Genomic DNA, 23,479 nt, shown 5'->3' with positions numbered 1-23,479 from the left:
CTGAAATCACATGAGTCTTAGAGAGCCAAGCAAGAATTTAACAGTGAGAAGAAACAGTGCAAGGATAAAACCCTGGGGAATCTTCAAGGTCAAAGAGTAGGAAGAGGAAGCAGAGCTTTCAGAGGGGAGAAATCTGTTGATATCCAACAGACATTACCACCTTCTATCCGGTACAGAACTTATACACTCATATGTACTGCAAACTCCTTGAAGGCAGAATAATAATGATAATAATAGCTAACATATATAAAGCATTTGATATATGCCAGGCACAGTTCTAAGCCCTTTGCAAGTATTAACTCCAAATATTAATTAATCCTCATAACTCTTGAAGAGGCTACTTTTAATATGCACACTTTACATATGATGAAACTAAGTCACAGAGAGATTAAGCTACTCACCAATGTTACAGTTGCTAAGTAGAGGGATTTAAATACTAGTAGTCTGTCTGCAGAATTAGTACTTTTTTTTTTTCCATGTTAAATTCTCCATAGATTTGGTCCATCATTTTTTATTTTTTATTTTTATTTTATTTTATTTTTTTGGCCATGCCACAAAAATCGTGGGATCTTAGTTTCCCCGACCAGGGATTGAACCCAGGGTATACTGCAGTAAAATCGCCGAGTCCTAACCACTGGACCGCCAGGGAATTCCCCATCATTTTTTTTTTTTTTTTTTTTTTGGCGGTACGCGGGCCTCTCACTGCTGTGGCCTCTCCCGTTGCGGAGCACAGGCTCCGAACGCGCAGGCTCAGCGGCCACGGCTCATGGGCCCAGCCGCTCCGCGGCACGTGGGATCCTCCCGGACCGGGGCACGAAGCCACGTCCCCTGCATCGGGAGGCAGACTCCCAACCACTGCGCCACCAGGGAAGCCCCCCCATCATTTTTTAAACAGACTTTACTTTTTAAAGCAGTTTTAGGTTCACAGCAATACTGAGCAGAAGGTACAGAGATTCCCCATACACCCCCTGCTCCCTGCCCTACGCATAGCCTCCCCCATTAGCAATATCCCCAACCCGAGTGGTACATTTGTTAAAACTGATGAACTGACATCCATACATCATTATCACCCAAGGTCCTTAGTCTACATTAGGGATTCCTGAGTCAGCACTCTTAATATATAATATTGCCTTTGAATTCAAATAATTTGTATAATAAATATTCGCTGAAAGGAGAAAACAAAATGCTCAAATAGAAAAATTAGAAGAAAAATTAACCAGTTTATTAGTATCCAGGCACACGGAGGTAAAATAGTAATTCTGTTTTCAAGGACTTTCACCAAACTTTAATTAATATCTTCCTTACCTTGTCACAGCAATTGCATCTTCCAGAAAAAATTGATCAACAGGAAATGTACGACCTAGGAAAACAAGAAAATAAAACAGAAAAGTCTCAGAATACCCGTTCAACTATCTTGAAACTGTTTGTATATGTAAAATTGTCTTAAAACGAAGCCTGGCACAGTAAGGTACTATTTACTCTGTGGTCTTACAAGTATTCAGAAAAAGCTTTTCATGATAAAAATGGAAGGAATAGGTTCTAGTTAGTAAATAAAACAGAAGTGCATAGTTGGAGAGATGATCATTTGCTAATAAGACTTTTTTTAACCTCTTTTTAAAAAAAATCTGTTAAACCTTTTTATCCCCCTCTGCTTCCCTGCAGGGGACCTTTAAACAGTCAACAATTGTATTCTAGATCAAGCATATAATTTCATCTTTAAATCTACTGTCGATATCCTCTACAACTAGAACGAATTATTCACCACTCAGTGTTTCCAAATTGTTCTTTACCAATCAACTGCAGAATGATAAACCAAAGCCCAAGGTGATAAATTAATCCCACAATGAGACTGTGAAAGCACCAAAAGAAGACACAGACTGTCCAATTTCACTTGGTCCCAGAGTGGACCAATATCCAGAAGTTTAGCAGAATCCAGCAATGAACAAATATGCTATACACAGATACAACTTTTCCCTTTATGATAGATTACCATTATAAACTCACATTCTGATGTTAAACACAACAGAATGCTAGAAATCCTAATAACCTAGACTTTTTTTTTAAAAGCACATATAAATTGAAATCTCCCAGCAAATGAATATAACATTACCTCTTTAATAATTTCATTATATGGTTATGATTTTATTTGTTACAAACTAATCAATTCTTTTCTAGAAACAGATATAAATATTCATTTATATCTCAAATGAACTTTAAAATAATTATATTTGCTTATTAGGACAATACATATTTAATGATGGATTTTAATCACCTGGTATAGTGATAACTGGGCAGGAATTAAAATATTCTGAAAAGAGCTCAGCGTTTAAAGTTGCACTCATCAGAATAACTTGAAGAGTTGGTCTCTGCAACACAATGTCTTTCAAAACTAGCAGTAAGAAGTCACTAGAGGAAATAAAAGAAACATCTGAGGATCAAAAAAATTTAATACATGAAAATTAATAACCTTTGACATATTTCAAGTAAGTGTAAGACTTATGTGAAAAAAATTTATAACTCATAGAAAGATGTGTCATGTTCCTAGATGTGAAGACTTAATGTTGTAAAGATATCAATTTCCCACCAAATAAACTAAATTCAGTGTAGTGCCAATCAAAATACCAACAGCATTCATCATTGCATTTGATAATTCCACTTCTTGATATCTACATGTAGATAAAGAGGTATATACAACGATTTTCATTATAGCATTGTTTGTAAATCAGTGGAAACTACCAAAATGTCTATCAACCAAGAAATGGTTAATTATGACAATATCATCCATTCTAAGGAATAACATGAGGCAGATAAAAGGAATAAAGTAGAGCTCTAGATACAGACATGAAAACATCTCTAAGAGATATTGTTAGTGAAAGAAACCCAAGCTGTAGAACAATATGTACCGCAGAACAGCAATGTCCTATCTGGCCTCCCTGTTTCAGCCCTTGCCCCTCTAAAATCTATTCTCAGTATGGTAGACCAATAATTCTGTGCCAATGTAAATCTGATTGTGCCACTCTTCTGCTCAAAATCCTTCAACGACTTCTTATCAAAGTCCTCACTAACGAGGCCCTATGTGACATGATCTGTACCCTCACTGCTCATTTCCTGTCGCTCTCCCCCTTCATCACTTGGCTCCAGCCACACTGTCCTCCTTGCTGTCTTTGAGACATGGACCCCAGGTCCCTTGCACATGTTATTAATGTGCCTAGAAAGGGCTTCTCCCAGACATTCAAGAGGTAGCTCACTCACTCACTTTCTTTGAGTCTTTACTCAAAATGTACCTTTGCAGCTAGGCCTTCCCTGGCCACCATGTTTAAAATTTCAAATGTTCCCCTCCCTTGCATTTCATATTACCCTTTCTCTTCTTAGCACTTAACAAACATACTTTATATTTTACTTCTTTATCTTGCTTATTGTTGGGCTCTCTCACTAGAATATAAGCTCTATGAGGATGGGGATTTTGGTTATTTTGTTCTACAAGATACTACTCAGTACCTGGAGCACTGCCTGGGATATAGTAGGTGCTCAATAAATGTTTGTTGATTTACTAAGTGAATATATAATTTGTATTAGAAAAAAAAGTTCTGGAAATAAAAGTACCTATTTCTGACAAAGCAAGCATATATGTCAATGTACAGTAGGACATATCACCAATCTGATCACCGTAGTTATCTCTGGGGCAGGGACTGGGAATGGTTTGGGAGTGTTACAGGGGACTTTCACTTTATCTGTGTTGTTTGAATTTTTTTTTTTTTTTTGGCGGTACACGGGCCTCTCACTGTTGTGGCATCTCCTGTTGCGGAGCACAGCCTCCGGATGCACAGGCTCCGCGGCCTGTGGGATCTTCCCGGACAGGGGCACGAACCCGTGTCCCCTGCATCGGCAGGCGGACTCTCAACCACTGCGCCACCAGGGAAGCCCTTGTTTGAATTTTTAATGAGTATATTCTTGAACTACTTAGTTTTCTTTAATGAGCCAATTTAATTACATTTATGACTATTCTTTTTCTTTTTTAGGGAAAAGGAAAATAATATAACAATAGGTAAATGGTTAAGTAACTTATGGTACATCCACACGTTAGAATTTCCTCATGCAATTATTAGCAATAATTTCAAAGATAGTTCATGCTCTTATATTGAATATTAGACCACATGCAGCACACAACAGTATATAATCCCAATAGTGTTTGTGGAGATACATCTCTCTGCTAACTCCCAATATACTCCCAGAAGAAAACAGAACAAATTGTTAACATGTAATTAGCAATTCTATAAGGGACAGAAATTCTTCTTTTTGACATTTAATATTGCCTAAATGTGTTAGAATAATGTCATTATCTCTATGATCAGAAAATGTATTAAAAATTTTAAACAAATATAACTAAATTTTCTATATTCAACCTTTTATCTTATTTATTTTTTAACTGATCTTGGTTCCTAGATTTTACTTTCTTTTTTTAATCTTTAAATTTTATTTATCTTTTATACAGCAGGTTCTTATTAGTTATCCATCTTATACATATTAGTGTATACATGTCAATCCCAATCTCCCAATTCATCACACCACCACCCCCTATTTTCTGCCTCTTTCAGTCAGAGCTAGCAAATATTCCCCTACTTTTTCTTATAATTTGTGTACTCCATTCCCAAAGACTGGTATTTGTAAATGCTCAAATCTCCCTTCTCCAGTGTGTAATTTATCTTTATTCGGATGTGAAAATACTTTGTTTTTAACTGTTGATATTCTATAGGTCATTAGGTTTTATAAAAATCTCTTTGAGAACATCATTGCAGCCAGGAACCAGATCCAGAGCTATCTTCCAGTTTCACTGAGTTTGTGGAAGTATAAATGTTATGAAACCCAAAGCTACTCTTTATGTTCAAAATTACATTGGATATAATTTCCCCTAAAATTAAAATTTTATTTTTATAATACAATCATTTAAATATTATTAGTTTGGCTGAATGTTTTATTTGATTCCCTCTTTTAGGTTGTTCAGTGATTCTGTTAAAATAAATTATTTCAAATGATCATTTCAAACATTTAGGTGCAAAGTGACATTATTTACCATTTATTTTTTTCCCCACTGTTTTCTGGAGTCTCTACGTAAAGATTATTTGCCCCTCAAAGACTTTCAGTGTTTTCTATATAGCTATTTAAAATTTATTATTGTCTTGTTCTAGGAAATATTTCCTTTTATTTTGATCTATTCTTTTTATTCTTTTTAAAATTTTTTTGCCACATCACGCCGCTTGCTTGCAGGATCTAAGTTCCCTGACCGGGGATCAAGTCCAGGGCCCCAGCAGTGAAAGCGCTGAGTATTAACCACTGGACCACCATGGAATTCCCTGATATATTCTTTTTATACAAAAATCTTTTTCTTTAGTTTCAAATTTCTTTATATTTCTTAATTACTACTATATTAGTGTATTTATTTCTTCTAACAAATAGTCTTCTGTTTACATGTCTTCCCCGTTCATTTTTTAAAAACTTTTTATCAGCAATAGCTGGGACCTCTTTTCATGTTTGTTTCTTTTTTTTTAGTTTTGCTATGATCTATTTTCTGCTTCTCTGTCAGCCCATCAACTTTACTTAGACTTTCTTCTTCTCAAGATATTAATAATAATATAGTCCTTTTTGGGAAAGCCTCATGATTTGCACAGGATCATCTCTCTTTTTCCCACTACTTTTTTACTACTTAAGAGCATGATCTACACGACAAACTATGATCAATGCCATCTATTTACCTGGCCCTTCATTTTAAAATATTGAGAATTTTGATTTTATACCTTGACCCTTTAATGACTTCTAATTCCATTAAAGTAAAATCCAAATGCTTTATTATTAATGGTGCATAGTCTCCTGCTTTTTTTAGCTGTCACTTTTCCCCTCATTCACTACATACCAGCTGCACACTGGCCTTCCTCCAGTTTTTGGACTCATGAAGCCCTTTACCACTGCAGAGTCCTTGCAAATGCTGACCTTGCCCTCATATATCTCATGAGACTCCTTTTCATACTTCTGTTTTTAATTTAAATGTAATCTCTTCAGAGATATAATCTCTGATTATCTCGTGGCTCTCTCCCCCCAAACACAGCATCCTGTTTATTCCTTTATGGTACTTATTCCAATTTGTAGTTATTTACTTACTTGTTTATTTACCTATTCATTATTTGTTTTTCCTACCAGATCATAAGACATAAAGGGGAAACATATATGTTTGTTCACTGCAGTATCCCCAGCAATTAATAGGCCACTTGGCACTTAATGCAGGCTCAATAAATACATGAATGAATGTCAGGACTGAATGACTGACCAAATGCACAAAGAAGGAAGCACATATTGACCAATCCATCAGCTATAGCATGCATTACATCTGATATTCCTGCTAAGTACAGCACCCAGCTCAGCATGGTGCCTCTTATTAGACGATGTCCCTCTAATAGGATGACTCTTCCAGTGATGAACATGTGCTCTCCTAGCATTTTTCGTGTCACAGACCCTGGAGACCAGGAAGGCAGTTCCTCTTCTCTAACTTAAGCCTTCCCTATGGCAATTACCATTACTAGCTCTAAGGAACTTAACTGGAAGCAGAATAAAATCCTTTCAGCCATGTCTTCATTTGACGTGTGTGTGTATTCATCTGTAAAATCTTTGCCTTACCTTTCTTCTGTCCTCTCATGGACTTCATCAACAATGATATGGGTGATTCCTTGTAGGGCTGTGTCCCCCTCTAGCCTTCTCAGCAGCACTCCTGTGGTGCAGTATAACAGTCTGGTGGCTGAGGACTTACACGTAAAAGGGCATAGAAAGCTTTAATGAACTTTCTGAAAAAAGGAAACACTTTCCTGGCAAAGCCATTTTTAATGGATAGGGATAAAGAATACTGAAAACACCAGCAGTTCTATTTTAATATAAACCAAGAAACTAAATGCATAGTTTCTTGCTGGCAACAACAAAAGCTTTTCTACTTTACATCAAACTTTTAAGACTCATAGAAAGCATTCAAAAATTATTATAAAACATAAAAATAACAGTGAGTGATGAAATCAATTCTGAATTTGTTCATTCCATATTTGGTTAAATGGATTAAGTCCCAGTTTAGGAACAAAGCAGCACCTACTAGATCACTTCTGCCAATAAAGAATAGAAGGTCTTTACAGAGGAAATTAAGTACAGCCCAGAAAGAGTTTAAACCAAAATATTTCTAAAAGGACTTCAGCCCTATTGAAGTATATATTCCAACTTGCCCAGAATCTTCAGACCCCAAGGGCTCTTTATACTTGAAAATTGTAAATTTCTGTCATCAGGAAATAAGAAAAGCATACAAACCTTGACACTTTCTAACCGGATCTGGTATCCCACAGTCAGACCCACTCTCTCTGCTCTTTCTTTAGCAACGCGTTCGGCGACAGAGATCGCAGAGATTCGTCGGGGTTGGGTACAGATGATGTTAGCCACCTTCTCAGGTGGTCCGTTCAGAGAATCATCCAGAATAAACTGTGGAATCTGTGTGGTTTTCCCACATCTGTATGTCAAAACAAATAAGTCCTAAAATAAGAGTTTTCAAGTGCTCTAGTTAACTAAAGAAGCAATCATATCCAATGAGGAAAGTAAGAAGCTAATTAGAATAAAAGTTGTTCAGCTTCATCTATCTTCTAAACCTACCTACTGACTTATTACCTATAGCTGATAACTCCTAGGAATTTGCACTTAGGTTAACAGGGCAATCAAATAATAGTTCACTATTATTTGTAAAACTGGGACTACTGAATAAACATTAGGTTAAGCTCTATAAATGCCTTCAGGAATGTGAACTCTACATGTGAATCCTAAAGAAACAGGAATATTATCTTATGATTATTAAAATACTTTATATTTTTCCCATTGGTGTGGTATTGCTTTGGCTATACCAAAGTACTGACCGAGGTTTAAAAGATAAGAAACTGGAAGATACAAAGTTACTACTGTATCTGTGAGTCTGGGCACAAATGTAATTATTAAATTGAAGACCCTTGAATACAGAACTAGATTAAGCCTGCAACTTGTCCCTGCCAAATAGGTTTGGATAACATATGGAGAGTGTGGAACAGGAAAAATAATGTACCCTAAGTTGTTCTTAAACAAAAGCTTTAAGGAAATAAGAATAAATTTAGAAAATTCATTTCTGAAGTTTCAAGCTAAATGTTCTGGAACTGTCCTTAACATTTTAAAATGGGCCTTGTTAAAAGCCTTCAGCTAGGCCTTTTGCCTTAAAATTGTCTTAAGGCAGAGGTATACAATATCTATAAATTCCCAAATTTCTGGGCTTCCCTGGTGGCGCAGTGGTTAAGAATCCGCCTGCCAATGCAGGGGACATGGGTTCGTGCCCCGGTCCGGGAAGATCCCACATGCCGCAGAGCGGCTAGGCCCGTGAGCCACAACTACTGAGCCTGCGCGTCTGGAGCCTGTGCTCCGCAACGGGAGAGGCCACGACAGTGAGAGGCCCATGCACCGCGATGAAGAGTGGCCCCCGCTCACTGCAGCCGGAGAAAGCCCTCGCACAGAAACAAAGACCCAACACTGCCGAAAATAAATATAAAATAAATAAATAATTTTTTTAAAAAAAATCCTAAATTTCTGAGTTTTGTTTGTTTTTTTGTAATTTGGCTCTATAGGCTACAGTTGCCACATTATTTGCCTCTGTGAAATATTATTCAATATTTAACAGGAAAAAGCACAAATAACACCAGCAACTGTTTTTTTTTTTTAAAGTAGAACTGGTGGTGGTAACTAGGGCACACACCGTATCTATAGATGAAAGCTGAATTAGAAATAAATCACATTCTTACCCAGTCATACCACTTATAACAAGCACTTGGTGCTTGCTCAACAGTTTAAGAATGTTTTCTCTTTCTTCCCAAGCAGGGAGTAATTGTCTTTCTTGCAGAATTGACTGGAACTGTCTGGAGGCCTAATAAAATAAAAGATAAGACATCAGTTTGGTTACTTTCAGTCACCTTTCACAAAGCTCTGAATGTGGAATCCCATAGTTAGACCTCCCCTTTCTGCTCTTTCTTCACCAATTTGTTTAGAGACAGAAAGTGCAGATGTGTTGGGGGTTGGATGCTGGTGACTTTAGTCAGAAGGCTGTTCCGAGAATCAGCCAGAATAAGCTGTGGGATCTGTGTGGCTTTCCTACATCTGAATGAACTGAAGGATCTTATAAGAGAAATAACCCCTCTTAGCACCTATCCAGCTCTTTCTGTAAGTCTCTATACTAGCACTGTTCAACAGAACTTTCCGTGCTGATGGAAATGTTCTGTTTGCGCGGTCCAACATAGCAACCTCTGGCTACATGTGATTGTTGAGCACTTGAACTGTGATCAGTGCTGTCGAGGACCTGAATGTTTTATTTTATTTAATTTTAATAAATTTAACTTTAAATAGCTACCCATGGCTAGGGGCTACCATACAAGACAGCATAGTTCTACACAGTATCAGATTTTTACCAAAATCACTAACGGTAATAGAACTCACTAAATGGTTCTTTTTTTTTTAACATCTTAAATATATACAATTTTTATCTGTTGAGAATAAATAAATAAAAATAAACTGGTATGGATTTATAGATTTCTTTTTTTTAAATTCCTGGCTTATAATCCACTACTGTACATCCAATACCTACGATATAATCCAATTTATTTTGTTGCTCTCATTATTTCATTTTGGCTATTGGGAGCTTTTCCAGGTTGATTCCTGAGTCCTTCTGACATGCCCTCATCTTTTTTGTTTTGTTTTGTTTTGTTTCTGAATACTCCCTCATTTAAAGGGTTCTTTTTGGCCAATCACCACATCTATGTAACTCAGTTTGACATCTAATGGCCAATGCTATAAACATTGTACTGTAGGTTAAAACTGTGGATGTATTTTTGACTAATGTAAGAAATTTATACTAACATTTATATTAACATACACATTTTCTGCATGTAATTTTATCACCTCTAAACACACTGTTCAAACTGAATGTGTAATTTTTTATTTCCACCATCTTATTATTTATGGTGTGATTTTCTAGTCAATTTGACATTCTATGGGTGTTGCGGTATATATGCACTAGTGTTATATATACTCTGTCAAAAATCAGAATCACAGAACTTTAGAATCGGAAGGGCCTTAGATAGCATCTAATCTAATCCCCAAACTCGTTAAGCAACTCGTCTTTATCCTCCATCCAACTCTGCCCTAATACTTCACTTATGAGTTCTTTTAAAATAATCTTATTTTTACCCCTGAATGGGGTAAAAACAACATGGACTTTGAAAACAGAGAGAATTAGCTTGAAACCCTGTGTTGCCACTTACCAGCTATGTGACCTTGGGCAAATTATTTATCCTGTGAGCCTTTGAAATGGGGTAAGAGTCCCTCCTTCTCCTTCTCCTTTTCTATACTGTGATTTCTAATGTAAATCACAGTACTACTTTTCCTTTCACTTATCAGATTTCTATCATAGTAACAAAGCCACATGATTCTCAGAATATTTGGTATATATGTGTTTCATTTTCATCAGCCATTGGATTTTCCAAAACTATCTGGAACATGCATCCAAGTTTGCTATGGCATGCAGAAACTTTGCCCAATCAGAGTAAAAGAGAGCTGAGAGTATACCATGGAGAGTAGCCAAAGCTTCCTAATTCCCAATCCCTTCATCCATACATTAGGGAGGCAATGCTAGCCATTCTCTCAGAATACCCTACCTGTTTTATTCGGAACTGCTTGCAGATTTTGACATTCTCAGCATGTACTGATTTTGCCTGCCAGTCATATCTTTTGGAAATCTTTTTCTTAAGGTTGACATAGCTTTCATTCTCCACCATAACTGGTGCAGGACCTTCATCCTCATCTGTCTCCTCCTCAGGCTCTGATTCCTTTTCAACTTGAAGGGGATAAAAGGAAACGTTTTCGATATGGAGCCCTTTCTTTAGCAGGGAAAAGTCACTATCTAACAAAGTAACAACAACAAAAAAATCATAAAATGGAGAAAAAGTTAAAGCTTGAATAAAACAAGTTCATTCATTTCCACACTACTACTTCTACTGCTAAAGAACTTAAAATGCATCTCCAAATAAACTTTAATCAAGTGTCAGTGGCTCTGGTTAAATCAAATTAAAAACAAAGAAAAGGGCTTCCCTGGTGGCGCAGTGGTTGAGAGTCCGCCTGCCGATGCAGGGGACACGGGTTCGTGCCCCGGTCCGGGAAGATCCCACATGCCGCGGAGCGGCTGGGCCCGTGAGCCGTGGCCGCTGAGCCTGCGCGTCCAGAGCCTGTGCTCCGCAACGGAAGAGGCCACAACAGTGAGAGGCCCGCGTACCGCAAAAAAAAAACCAAAAAACAAAAAAGAAAATCATGCCCTGCCTTGTTAATCCAGTAGACTCTGTACATTCAGAAATTAACTGAAAGTTTCAAATATTTGCAAGTGTACCTACAATTCCATGACACAAAATAACCCAAATGTCTAACATATGATGAATCAATAAATGAAATGTGGTATGTCCATATAATGGAATAGTATTCAGTAATAAAAAGGAATGAAGTACTGATACATGCTACAACATGGATGAACCTTGAAAACATTATGCTAAGTGAAAGAAGCCAATCACAAAAGACCTCATATTTACTATATGATTCCATCTCCATGAAATGTCCAGAAAAGGCAAATCCAGAGACAGAATATAGACTCACGGTTGTTAGGGGTTGGGGGAAGGGAGAAATGAGGAGTGACTTGCTAACAGGTACAGAGTTTCTTTCTGGGGTGATGAAAACGTTCCAGAGTTAGACAGTGGTCATGGCTGCACAACTCTGTTAATATACTAAAAACCACTGAATTGTACACTTCAAAAGAGTAAATTTTATGGTGTGTAAATTATATCTTAATAAAGCTGTTATCTTAAAAAAAAAGTTCACGACACACAGTTTGTCATTTCTTGAGGAATACATCTGAGTGCTAGAACTCGCGGCAGGTTGGGAGCGAGTCAAGGGGCCAGTGGGGGAACCTAGCCAGCTGTCCGGCATCCGCATCTCGGTGCAGTTTCACTGTTCTCTACCTGTTGACATTTACCTAGGAACTCCTGGGAAATAATAAAACTTGCTGCTCTGAAAGAGAGGTGGCAAAAAATAAGAGAGATCCTACGGTGAACTCTGAAAGGGGGGTTACTTGTGATGTACGACTCTGCATGGCACACTCGGATCTGAAGGAAGCCAGAGGCTCGTACAAACATTTCTCTATTTGAGGATTTAGGGACCCATAAAGAGAGACATCCCCTAATGACTTTTGGGGGTCTAGCATACTAAAAGCAGGAGGGTATGGATGGTGGTATAGAAAGAGAAGTATCTCTAAAAACTCATTTTAAAGTAATCCTATATACAATAACAGAAGTAATCACAGGAAACCAAATGGATTACACGAAACAGACTTTTCTGGAAGGATGTTTAAGGTTCTTCCAGCCCTCGACTGCTAATAAACTTATACATCACTACAGACTTTCAATTCAGGGAGCCAGAACACAGTGACAGAATTAGGCCTTACAAGTAAAGTCAGGTCATAGCTCAGGGGAGATCCTACACCAGCCCTCAGAGCCTCTGATTGCTGTAATCCATCATTCCAAATCCCGCCTCCACAACACCTCATCAATGACTTACATACCTTCTGGAATTTGATTTGAAAGAAACGAATTACTTGCAATCACTGGTTTACGACAGACAGGATTATTTATTCTGGTCCCAGAGGATACTGGCAGAAAGTTCACAGGAGGGACACTGTACTTGTGATGGGTATATGTTAGTAACTTGGTTATTTCTGATTCTTCCTCTAAAAGGGTTATCAAAGAATATACAACAGGTTCTGAAGTTTCTGCAAATGTCAAGGCCTTGCCATAAAGGAACTCAGAAATATGTAAACGACAAGCCAGAGGTAGATTCTCATTGGTGGAATAAAATGCCACAAGGGGAGCTTGGTAGGGGTATTTGTGGTCTTTAGAAAATCGAATTTCAAGTTCGTATAAAAAAGATGCATCTTCGTCAGCATTTAGATGAGAATCATCTACACTTCTTTCTGCTCTTCCAACAATTTGATTTGGGGACACTTCATGTTTGAATTTGCACTTTGATCCAAATTTGCAACTTCCTTTGAGGTAAAATTTACAGATTTCAAGTGACGTCTCCTGTATATTTTTGGTACTTTCCTTTTGCTTGGATCTGCAGAATTTACTCGTCAAATACCCCAGTTCTAATCCAATGGTCCAGACTCTGTTCTGAATTCTTTCTATAAATTTTTCTCCACAGATTGACTTGAGAGCAAAGGCCTCTTCCTGTCGCTGCTCCACACACTCATCCAAGCTTATACGCGCAACGGCCTCAGACACCTTCATCCTCTCTCCAAATGTCTCTGAAAAACACTGGGTGAGCAGATGTTCCAGTGATGCCCCCATGTCTCCATTGCAAATTCTCAGGGCTACCTGACAGTGCTCGGTGTTGAAACCATACCTGCCAAGTGAGAAGCACGACAAAAACGACTGAGTAATATCAAACCTCAAAAGAGAAATTCATTTAAATACGTATATGGGAAGGCATAACTATACATAGGCAGGGTTTGTGTCTTGAAAAAGTGTACCTGATAATACTAACGCCTCCTTCATCTCCCTATCCTAAAAGAGAGGATACTGGGCGTATCAGGTACCACTGGAACGCACACTACACGAAAGTATTCGAGGAGTGGTAGGTGCGTTTATAATACACTTTCGGTTTCCTTCAATTTTCCCATAAATGATGAAAGCAAACCTGGAAAGTTTTTGCACTGCAAATGTTGAGACTGTAAATTCCGGATGATGAGGCTCCACCAGGCCTGAACCAGCACATTCCAAAGGATCTGAGTCGGGAACAAGGGAAGCTTCTCGTCCAGCTGACCAGTACTGCTCATCATCATAGTCAGGCTCATCATCTTCTTCCTCCCCAGAAACACCTCTTCTGGCAAAAGTAACATTTTCATATATTAACTTCTACTTTCCTCGAAGAAAAATTTAGTAAGAGTCTAAGAATTTAATTCAAGGAACCAAAGGACAGAGAATCCTGACCACTATTCAGTCACTGATTTATTTTTATTGACCTATTAATTTATATCTCGGCAAGTAACAGATTTATTACCTGCCAGGTACTATGTTAAATGTTTTATATATACTATCGCTTTGAAAATCTTCCCAATAACCCAGCCAGATTGGAATCTCTATTTTTTTTTTTTCAGATGATCAACTAAAATTTAAGAGAAGATTAGTAACTGCCAAAGGTTATAAAGTAAAGAGCAACTAGAGATTTTAACCAAGGTAGTCTGACCCAGAGTCTGTGTTCTTAACTACAGAAGCCTTGGCTATCCTCTCTCTCTTCACATTTATAAAAACCATCGCTATTTTTTTTTTTGCTTTGCTGCATAACCACCTTTCCTAAATTTAAGACAGATATGCAATTTGTAGATAGGATGGAAATTGAGCTGTTCATGACTGACCGTTCATTAATTCTGGCAAATGGAAAGGATTAACCTCTCCAACTGAAATCACAAAGCAAAACAGCCAAAAGTCTAAAACAATCTTTCTCTTAGGCAGATGGTCATGAGAAGTGTAATCATAAGACTTCATCTGATCAACTCAATATTTGCTCCTAGAACAATGCTTCTACTTGTTCACTACAAGGTTTTACTTGAAAGGTTATCAATAAAGCAACTACTGAATCCATATTAGCACTGTCCTAGAAAAAGTAAAGATGAAAAGGCGATCTGTACCATTGCTCACAGATATTGCAAAACAAACTCACTCTAAAACTGTTGCTGAATAATTATTCTTGTATTTCTCTTGGCTCACTTTCAACTAGTTATACAGCCACTACAGGATCAGTACTGATACAGTATTCCAAAGACACACAGAACCCTCGCACTGCCAGTGCAGCTTCCTCAATATAGTAATTTACTGAAATAAGATAATTTACTCAGATCCAGCATCTGCATCTTGTTCTTGCAGGTCTCGGAGAAGAGCTTTCACTTTTTCTTGATTCTCAGAAGTCATATGTAGAGTCTGAAGGGGTGCTTTGGCTTCAGGCTTCCATTTGGGGTGTGCGTCCCCTTTTCTCACGCTACTGTTACTAGGTCTGCAAAGGACACAAGAACAAAATTACACATTTATCCGTGAGCAGAACTTTTACACTCTCCTCAGGGTCCCCAAATACATATAACATGACTGGACTGTCAAATACCCTACAAAAGATGACAATGAATGTGAAGAGATTCTCTATTTTCTACAGTATTTACCAGATTTCATTATATTGAAACTGCTGGAGAAAAACCTGATTCGATGCTTCATCATTAAATCTGGCTTCACTAACTCAAGAGTCCTCTGGAGAAAGTAATGCTATGGTGACTCCTTCTGCACTAGTGGATGTTCAAAAGAAATGTGCTACATACAAAGAGTACATATTTCATTCTATTTGAGGTACTTGATCTGAAAACAACAGAGAGTCCTATCTTGTGAATATTAGGCATTATTATTATTATTTTTTTTTGCGGTACGTGGGCCTCTCACTGCTGCGGCCTCTCCCGTTGTGGAGCACAGGCTCCAGACGCACAGGCTCAGTGGCCATGGCTCACGGGCCCAGCCGCTCCGTGGCATGTGGGATCCTCCCGGACCGGGGCATGAACCCGTGTCCCCTGCATCGGCAGGCGGACTCTCAACCACTGCGCCACCAGGGAAGCCCTAGCCCTATTTTTGAAATATTTACCTAAATTATTATTTCCTGATTACAAAAATCATAATAATACATGTTCACTGTAGAAAAGTAGAGAACCAAGAAGAAAACAGAAGTCATCTTAAATCACATCATTCTTTTTCACATACATTTTTTATAAAATTGTACAGCACATATAATCTTTTATAATTTGCTTTATTTCCTTATCAAAATAAAACTGTCATTTCCCCCAAATTAAATATTTTCCTACAACTTAACTTTTAAATGGTTACACATACATATAGAGGTACTAGAATTTATTTCACCAATCTTTCATTTTTGGAATTTAGATTTTTTTTAGGGATACTTTTTAATATTTAAAACAATAATCAGCTCTAAAGTTTAACTTTACTCACTAAATTTCTTTTTTTCACTTGGCTGGTTTCATTATAAATTTTCACAAATCTAGGGAAATGGCAGAAACTTTCTCTGCATTGAAAATCCAACACATTATTGAGACTTTGAAAAGAACCACACACTTACACTCGCAAAACTGGGTACCAAAGGAGAAAATAGAATAGACTTGTTTTTAACCACTTAGTTGCAACCTCTGAAAAGAAACGTTAGCCCAAATTCATCATTACCCCTTTTGGTTTCAAAAAATTTTAAATCTACAGAAATTAACACCATTTACCAAGATTCACCAATTGTTAACAACTGCCATACTTAAATGCACACACACATTATGCCCTTCTCTTATTTCTCTCTCTCCACACACAGATGCATATATATATGCTCCCTCATATATGTACATGCATGCTCTGCTGAACCATCTGAATGTAAGTTGCAGGCATCACATTCACTCTTAAATACTTCAGCATGTTATTTCCTAAGAACAGAGACATACTTTTATATAACCACAGTACTCTTATCACTCACAAGATATCTTATATTGATATCATCTAATATATAATCCATATTCAAAGTTCCTAACTGCCTCAATCATGTCTTCTACAGATTTTCTTAATGAGTACCTAGTTTAAAATGACATTTAGTTAGCTGTTTTTCAAACTCCTTTAATTTAGAATAGTTCCCCCACCTATTTCCTGGCAGTGACTTTTTTGAAGCACTTAGGCTAGCTGTCTTGTAGAATTCTCACTATTTGGACTTGTCTGATTGTTTCCTCATGATTAGAAAAAAAAAAGGGGGGGGTGGGTAGGGGGAGAACTTCCATATGCTCCTATCTCATCTACCTCTTATTTGTAAACCCCTATACTTTGCCTTCCTTCCAGTTCCTAAGGATGAACCATTCTCGATCCTAAAGTCAGTCCCTCTGTATACTGTACACACAATCTCTTTAACCTCCTCAAGGAAATCATTCCAGCACTTATCCCTCCCTCTGCATCATCAGATCATCAGTTCTTCATTCTCCTTTGGATCATTTCCATCAGCTTACAGACATGCTATATAACATCTACCATCTTAAAAAAAAAATCTTCCCTTTGACTGCATATCCCTCTCAAGCTATTATCCTATCTCTCCTCCCTCCCCTGCCCTTTAGGGAAAAACTCCCTCAAAGGGTTATCTAAATCATTGTCTTTGTCACTACTTTCTTTCCTCTTCTCTCTGAAACACACTCCAATAGGGTTTTCTCCACACTAAGCATACTAAACCAAACAGCTCTCGTCAAGGTTGCCCATGCTATCCACATTGCCAAATCCAGTGGACAATCGTCAGAACACATTTTTCTTTTTTCTTTATATTGGCTGTGCCACGCAACCTGTGGCATCTTAGTTCCCGACCAGGGATTGAACCTGGGGCCACAGCAGTGAAAGTCCTCACCACTGGACCACCAGGGAACTCCCGGAACACATTTTTCTTGACCTATTAGAAGCATTTTTTATACAACTTGCGTATTCCCTTTAAGTATCCAATCCAATCTGATTGGATACTTCCCTTGAAAATACCTTCATTCCTTGACTTCCAGAAATAAGCTTAGTCTTCCTCCTACTTCACTGGCAACTCCTCAATCTACTTTGTCACATTTTCCTAATCTCTCTCAGTTCTAAAGCCTAGAGTGCCCCAGGGCTCAAAGTTCAGACCTCTTCTCTATATCCTATCTCATCCAGTCCCACAGCCTTAAAGTACATTTATTCCTAGAGGACTCATACACTTACTTCTCTAGCCTAGATCTTATTCTTGAACTCCAGACTTATATATTAAATTGCCTATGAAATTGCCACTTGGAGTGTACCTTCTAACTGGTCTTCCTGCTTCCAACCCATGTCCCCCTGTAGTCTATTCTCCACAGAGCACACTGAGGCAGGGCCACTGAATATGGGTGCACAGACTATACACTATGCAAAGGGTCCTAAAGTAGGGAAGGAGGGGACAGCAAAAGCTAAAATCCAGTCTATGCTCTGCTTGCCAAGACATCCATCCTGGAGCTATAACTGCCCAAAGAAAGGGGCACCATTTTCTAATTCACATGAAGGGATATACTGAATAGCAGTGACTCTGGCTAGAGTGATTGATGTCACACACACTTGCCTCAAAACCTTCAATGGCTTCCCATTTTACTCAAAGCAAAGCCGAAGTCCTTATAATGGCCTTTTTGGCCATGGCACGTGACTTGGCTCAGTCCAGTTCAAGATGCTGACACACCTCACAGCTGGTGCTTGAAAGACAGAATTGTGGCACTTGAAAGAAGCACTTCAGGTAGGTAAGGTGTATTTGAACATGTGATGACTGATATATACAGAACAGATGTTTTTGCTTTCCTTGACCTTTCCTGGTGGTAGCAGGGGTGAACTTTTGAGGTGCCAAATACCTGTGAGAACGTATGTCTGCCCCGTTGAGAATGTCTGTAGAATTCAATTCCATTATTTAAAATAGTTTTTCTACTGACCAGCCCCAGCCTGAAGCTTGACACAATAACTAGACTAGCTATTCTATAACTATCCTAAGACAACTTTCTCAACTGTGCTTTAATTTTCAAAGGTTATTTTAAAATCCCATTCTTTGAACTATTCTAAAGATTATATATTCCAAAGTATCCTTTTAAAAACTTGGTTTTATGTGCTTACGATTTTTTCTATAATAAATAATTTTAATGTTTATATCTGACCCCTTTGACAGAAAACAGATCAATGGATTCCTAAGGATCAGGGAGGAGTGTGTTGCAAAGGGCATGTGGGAGTTTTGAAGAGCTGTTTATGGCGATGATTGCATTTGTCAAATTTTAGGTTGAGTTTTACTGAACGTAAATTACACTTCAATGAACATGACTTTTAAAACTTAAAGAAAAACAAAAACAAACAAAATCCTTATAATGGCCTATAACATCCTATACAGTATAGTCTCTTGAATCTAACTGCCTATTTGGTTGATCTGGTTGGAAAATAGATAATTCATCAACTAGACAGATGGAGTATAGCCAGATCTCATTTGGAGACCTTCAAACTACAATGCCTAAGAAATACTTAAAATAATTTTCATCACCTTCACCATTTCCAATATTTACTTTCCTAGTAATACTGATTACAATAACAATATTATACTCAATTCACAGTGTCATGTGGAAGTTAAAATTAACTCCAGATTTCAAAGCACCACCCCCATCCCTGGCCTAACAAAAGGTGTTATTTGCCATCATGCCTTTAGAAAAGGTTACAAAGAAGGGGCTTTAAAACAAGAGAAGATAACTTGGCCAGAATTACTTGACATTTTCCCCCTTTGTCTTAGTCATCTGTTAGATCAGGAATTGATACTGTTTTCACATTTGAATATTCAAAGAGTATAATGACCTGGATGAATGCCTTGATTCACTGAAGATACAAAAGTCATCGCCATCATCCCAAATTCTACTTGAGGCCTTTCTATTGCCACCAATGCCACCGCCACCGCTGCCACCCCCATGAGATTTACTAGCATGACTTCTGCCTCCTCTTCCTCCTCTGGAAGAACCCTTTCCACCTCCTTTCCCTGGCTTGCCTTTTCTTCTTATTGAAGAACTCATTTTCACCTGCAAGAGAAAAAAGTAATACAGACATTATAAAAATCAGACAAGTATAATAATCCTTTGTTTGTCAAGTTATGGAAATAGCCTATTTTAAAGAAAAAAAGGAAAATGCATACTTTAAAAGGGCCAGTTTAGGACAAGCATGGATAAACTGCTTCACAAAAGATTTACAAGCATATCCCCCTCAGGATTAATATTTAGTGAGCGTCTCTGACACAGACTTCTTAACCAGGATGTGCATCAGAAACACATGGAGAAGTTTCAAATCATACATAGGGTGTGTAGGGTCCAATGCTACGTTCTGATCTGGTTAGGTCTTGCATAGGGTTTAAAAAACTCTAGTTGAGAAGAGATGTTTTCATGTATTTAATACATAATTTGATAAGTAAAATTTATATTTACATATACACTTGCAGAAACACAGCCCTAGCTCAGAGACTTTGCCTGGGGGAAATTTGAAAGTAATAACTGTAGAGTTTTGTATGCAATCAAAGTTAAGATGTTATCAGCTTAAAATAGAATGTTACAACTAAAAGATGTTTTATGTCAGTCTCATGGTAAAAAGCAAAAATACAAAACAAAACGAAACAAATTACACAGCAAAAATCTATAGTAGATACATAAAAGATAATGAGGAAGGAATCAAAGCATACCACTACAGAAAATCATCAAATCACAAAGGAAGACAGCAAGAGAGAAAGAAACAAAGGATCTATAAAACACCCAGGAAACAACAATCAAAATGGCAATAGTAAGCCCTTACCTATCAATAATTACTTCAAATGTAAATGGACTAAATTCTCCTATCAAAATACACAGAGTAGCCGAATGGATAAAAAAACAACACTCGGGACTTCCCTGGTGGCGCAGTGGTTAAGAATCCACCTGCCAATGCAGGGGACACAGGTTCGAGCCCTGGTCTGGGAAGATTCCATGTGCCGCGGAACAACTAAGCCCATGTGCCACAACTACTGAGTCTGTGCTCTAGAGCTCGCAAGCCACAACTACTGAGCCCATATGCTACAACTACTGAAGCCCTCGTGTCTAGAGCCTGTGCTACGCGACAAGAGAAGCCACTGCTATGAGAAGCCAACACACCACAACGAAGAATAGACCCCGCTCACCACAACTTGAGAAAGCCTGCATGCAGCAACAAAGACCCAATGCAGCCAAAAATAAATTTTAAAAAGTTAAAAAAAAAAGACTCAACTACATGCTGCCTACAACAGAATCACTTCAGCTTTAAAGACACACATAGACTGAAACTGAAGGTACGTAAAAGACAGTAAATGCACATGGAAACCAAAAGACAGCAGGCGGGCTTCCCTGGTGGCGCAGTGGTTGAGAGTCTGCCTGCCGATGCAGGGGACGCGGGTTCGTGCCCTGGTCCGGGAGGATCCCACGTGCCGTGGAGCAGCTGGGCCCATGAGCCATGGCCACTGAGCCTGCGCGTCCGGAGCCTGTGCTCCGCAGCAGGAGGGACCACAGCAGTGAGAGGCCCGCGTACCGCAAAAAAAAAAAAAAAAAAGACAGCAGGGGTAGCTGTACTTAGACAAAATAGCTTTTAAGTCAAATACTGTAACAAGAGACAAAGAAGATCATCATATAACGATCAAGGGGTCAATTCATCAAGAGAATCTAACAATTGTAAGTATTTATGCTCCCAACATCAGAGCACCTAAATATATAAAGCAAATATTAACATAATTGAAGAGAGAAATAGACGGCAACACAAAAATAATAAGGGACTTTAATACCACACTTTCAACAATGGTCAGATCATCCAGAAAGAAAAATCAGTAAAGAAATATTGGACTTGAACTATAATTTAAGCCAAATGGACCTAACAGACATACACAGAACATTCCATTCAAAGCAGGAGACTACATTTTCTTCTCAAATGCACATGGAATATTCTCCAGGATAGATCATATCTTAGGCTATAAAACAAGTCTTGACAAACTTAAGAAGACTGAAATCAGATCAAGCATCTTTTCTAACCACAATGGTATGAAACTAGAAATCAATAACAGAAGGAAAACTGGAAAACTCATAAATATGTGGACATTAAATAACATGATTCTGAACAACCAATGGGTCAAAGACAAAATCAAGAGGGAAATTTTAAAATATCTTTAAACAATTGAAAGTGGAAACACAACATACCAAAACTTATGGGATGCAGCAAAAGGAGTTTTAAGAGGACAGTTTAGAGCAATAAATGCCTACATTACGAAAAAGAAAAGATATCAAATAAACAATCTAAATTTACACCTCAAGGAACCAGAAAAAAGAAGAACAAACTAAGCCCAAACTAAGCCAAACTAACTACACCCAAACTAAGTCCAAAGTTAGTATTATGCATAATAGGAGCACCAGAAGGATAGTGGGGAGAGAGAGAGAGAAAAGAGCAGAAAAAATATTAAAAGAAATAACAGCAGAAGACTTCTCAAATTTATTGAAAGACAATAACCTACACAGCCAGGAAGCTCTAAGGAGTCCAAGTAGGATACACCCATAGATCCCTAAACAGACACAGTATGTAAAAATGCTGAAAGTTAAAGACAAGGAGAAATCTTGAAAGCATTTAGAGAAAAACAACTTGACACTTCCAGATATAAACCCAGTAAGATTAACAGTTGACTTTCTGGCAGAAATGATGGAGGCCAGAAGGCAGTGACATAATACATTCAAAGGACTTAAAGAAAAGAACTGTCAACCAATAATCCTATATCCAGAAAAGCTATCTTTCAAGAATGAAGGTGAAATTAAAAGTTTCTCAGATAAAAGCAGAGAATTTGTTGACAGCAGACCTGATTTACAAAAATATACTAAAGGAAGCTCTTCAAGCTAAAGCAAGTGACCCTAGATGATAATTTGAATCCACACAGAAAACAAGGAGCACCAATTGTGTAATATGTACACCAATATGTATACCAATTGTGTAATTACAAAAAAACCCCCAAAAACAGAAACCCCCTCCCCTCAAAACCAACAAAACAGTGTAAATGTATATTTTTCTCCTTTCTTCACATAACCGAGTTAAAAAGCAATTGTATAAAATAGTATGTACATAATGTAGTATTGGACCTGTGATGTACAGAAATGTAATATATTTGCCAATAACGAACAAAGCAGATCAGTGGGAGCATAGTTGTACTGGGTTAAGAAAATGATTACAGATGGTAAAGTAATAACTGTAACAATGTACAGCTGGGGAAGCAACTTAAGTGTCCACTGACAGATGATCGGATAAAGAAGATATGGTAATATATACACAATGGAATATTACTCAGCCATAAAAAAGAATGAAATAATGCCATTAGCAACAACATGGATGGACCTAGAGATTATCATACTAAGTGAAGTAAGTCAGACAGAGAAAGACAAGGATCATACGATATTGCTTTATAAGGAATCTAAAAAAAAATGATACAAATGAACTTATTTACAAAACAGAAATGGACTCACAGACATAAAAAATAAACTTATGGTTACCAAAGGGGGAAAGGGGGAGGGGTAAATTAGAAGTTTTGGATTAAAATATACACACTACTATATATAAAATAGATAAGCAATAAGGACCTATTGTATAGCACAGGGAACTATACTCAGTACCTTATAATAACCTATAATGGAAAAGAATCTAAAAAAGAATATAAATACACACACACACACACACACACACACACACACACACACACACACATATAA

At 37.7% G+C, this 23,479-nt stretch overlaps 1 protein-coding gene across 7 annotated transcripts in view; it reads right to left on the bottom strand.

Annotated features, from left to right (window-relative positions):
- The window catches only part of DHX57 (DExH-box helicase 57), a 76,389-nt gene that overhangs the window by 27,123 nt on the left and 25,787 nt on the right, over window positions 1–23,479 (bottom strand). For 4 of the 7 annotated variants that reach the window (XM_049696459.1, XM_033419230.2, XM_033419229.2 and 1 more), the window contains 10 exons: window positions 19,551–19,768; window positions 15,013–15,171; window positions 13,819–14,004; window positions 12,686–13,524; window positions 10,740–10,984; window positions 8,835–8,956; window positions 7,336–7,531; window positions 6,667–6,791; window positions 2,273–2,406; window positions 1,306–1,360 (listed from right to left, as the gene is read on the bottom strand). In XM_049696459.1, coding sequence (XP_049552416.1) covers window positions 1,306–1,360; window positions 2,273–2,406; window positions 6,667–6,791; window positions 7,336–7,531; window positions 8,835–8,956; window positions 10,740–10,984; window positions 12,686–13,524; window positions 13,819–14,004; window positions 15,013–15,171; window positions 19,551–19,762 — 2,273 coding nt within the window. In that variant the 5' untranslated portion in view covers window positions 19,763–19,768. Of the gene's footprint in view, window positions 1–1,305; window positions 1,361–2,272; window positions 2,407–6,666; window positions 6,792–7,335; window positions 7,532–8,834; window positions 8,957–10,739; window positions 10,985–12,685; window positions 13,525–13,818; window positions 14,005–15,012; window positions 15,172–19,550; window positions 19,769–23,479 lie in introns of those variants that run through there. The other 3 variants (XM_033419227.2, XM_004265033.3, XM_033419231.2) reach the window with 3 other exon arrangements.

The sequence above is a fragment of the Orcinus orca genome, chromosome 13 (assembly GCF_937001465.1).
Source record: "Orcinus orca chromosome 13, mOrcOrc1.1, whole genome shotgun sequence".
NCBI lineage: Eukaryota > Metazoa > Chordata > Mammalia > Artiodactyla > Delphinidae > Orcinus > Orcinus orca.
This window is presented reverse-complemented; position numbering and strand designations above follow the sequence as displayed.